The 798-nt window shown below is 68.9% G+C and overlaps 1 protein-coding gene across 1 annotated transcript in view; it reads right to left on the reverse strand.

Moving 5' to 3' along the window:
- Window positions 1-430, reverse strand: part of MNEG_15000 (hypothetical protein) — a gene marked incomplete at both ends in the record, with an annotated part of 1,195 nt that extends 765 nt beyond the window's left edge. The window contains one exon of the mRNA XM_014036529.1: window positions 330-430. Within this exon, the coding sequence (XP_013891983.1) occupies window positions 330-430 (101 nt within the window). The remainder of the gene's footprint in view (window positions 1-329) is intronic.
- Window positions 431-798: the final 368 nt, after the last annotated feature.

Genomic DNA, 798 nt, shown 5'->3' on the forward strand with positions numbered 1-798 from the left:
CCCTGGGGGTGTGTTGGGGGTTTGGGGTTGGGGGGGTGGAGGAGCTTGCAAGGGTTTGATGGGGAATGAGGGATGTGAGCGTGAGTGTGGGCGCGCGGAGGTGCGCGTGGTGATACACCCGTGGTTGCAAGGGGATTGCAAGCCACATGAGACAAGGAGGCGCTTGAAGGCAGCGAAAGCGGACGGTACGAGCCCCAAGCCGGGGCCAGGGCGCACGGCTCACTCGGCCCCGCGCCCTGCCCTATCCCAGCGCCCCATCCACAAGCAAGCTGGGGAGCGCAGGGCGCTTGGTGCAGCCGCGCGGCCCCCACCCCAGCGCCCGCCCTCACATTGTGGTGCGCCCGCCGCTCTTGCCGGCCGCGTCCTTGCGCGTGACCAGCGCCAGCTCCTCGGAAACGGCGCACACCCTGAAGGGGGCCGCGGCCTCCATCTTGTAGGCGTAGTGGTGGTAAGCCTTCACCTTGGCCGCACCAGAGCCGGACGTCTGGTCATGATGGTTGGTTGGTTTTGGTAGGGGGTTGAGAGGCGAGGAGCGGGAGGGGCAGCAGCAGGGCGGGGGGGCGTCAGGGGGCACTGCCCGAGCAGGAGGAGCTGTGCGAGGGGCGCCGTGAGCGGGCGGGCGGGGCAGAGTGGAGGGGTGATGCGATCATCATGGCGGGCGCGCTTGCTGCACGCCCGTTGGGTGGGCCCAGTGGGTGGGGTAACAGTCGAAACTCACTCACGCGCAGGCTGATGCCCTGATGTCAAATGTATGCGCTGCACGGCCCCCAGCCGCCAACGCCCCCTTGCTGCGGGGGG

The sequence above is a fragment of the Monoraphidium neglectum genome (assembly GCF_000611645.1).
Source record: "Monoraphidium neglectum strain SAG 48.87 unplaced genomic scaffold scaffold04945, whole genome shotgun sequence".
NCBI classification, from domain to species: Eukaryota; Viridiplantae; Chlorophyta; class Chlorophyceae; order Sphaeropleales; family Selenastraceae; genus Monoraphidium; species Monoraphidium neglectum.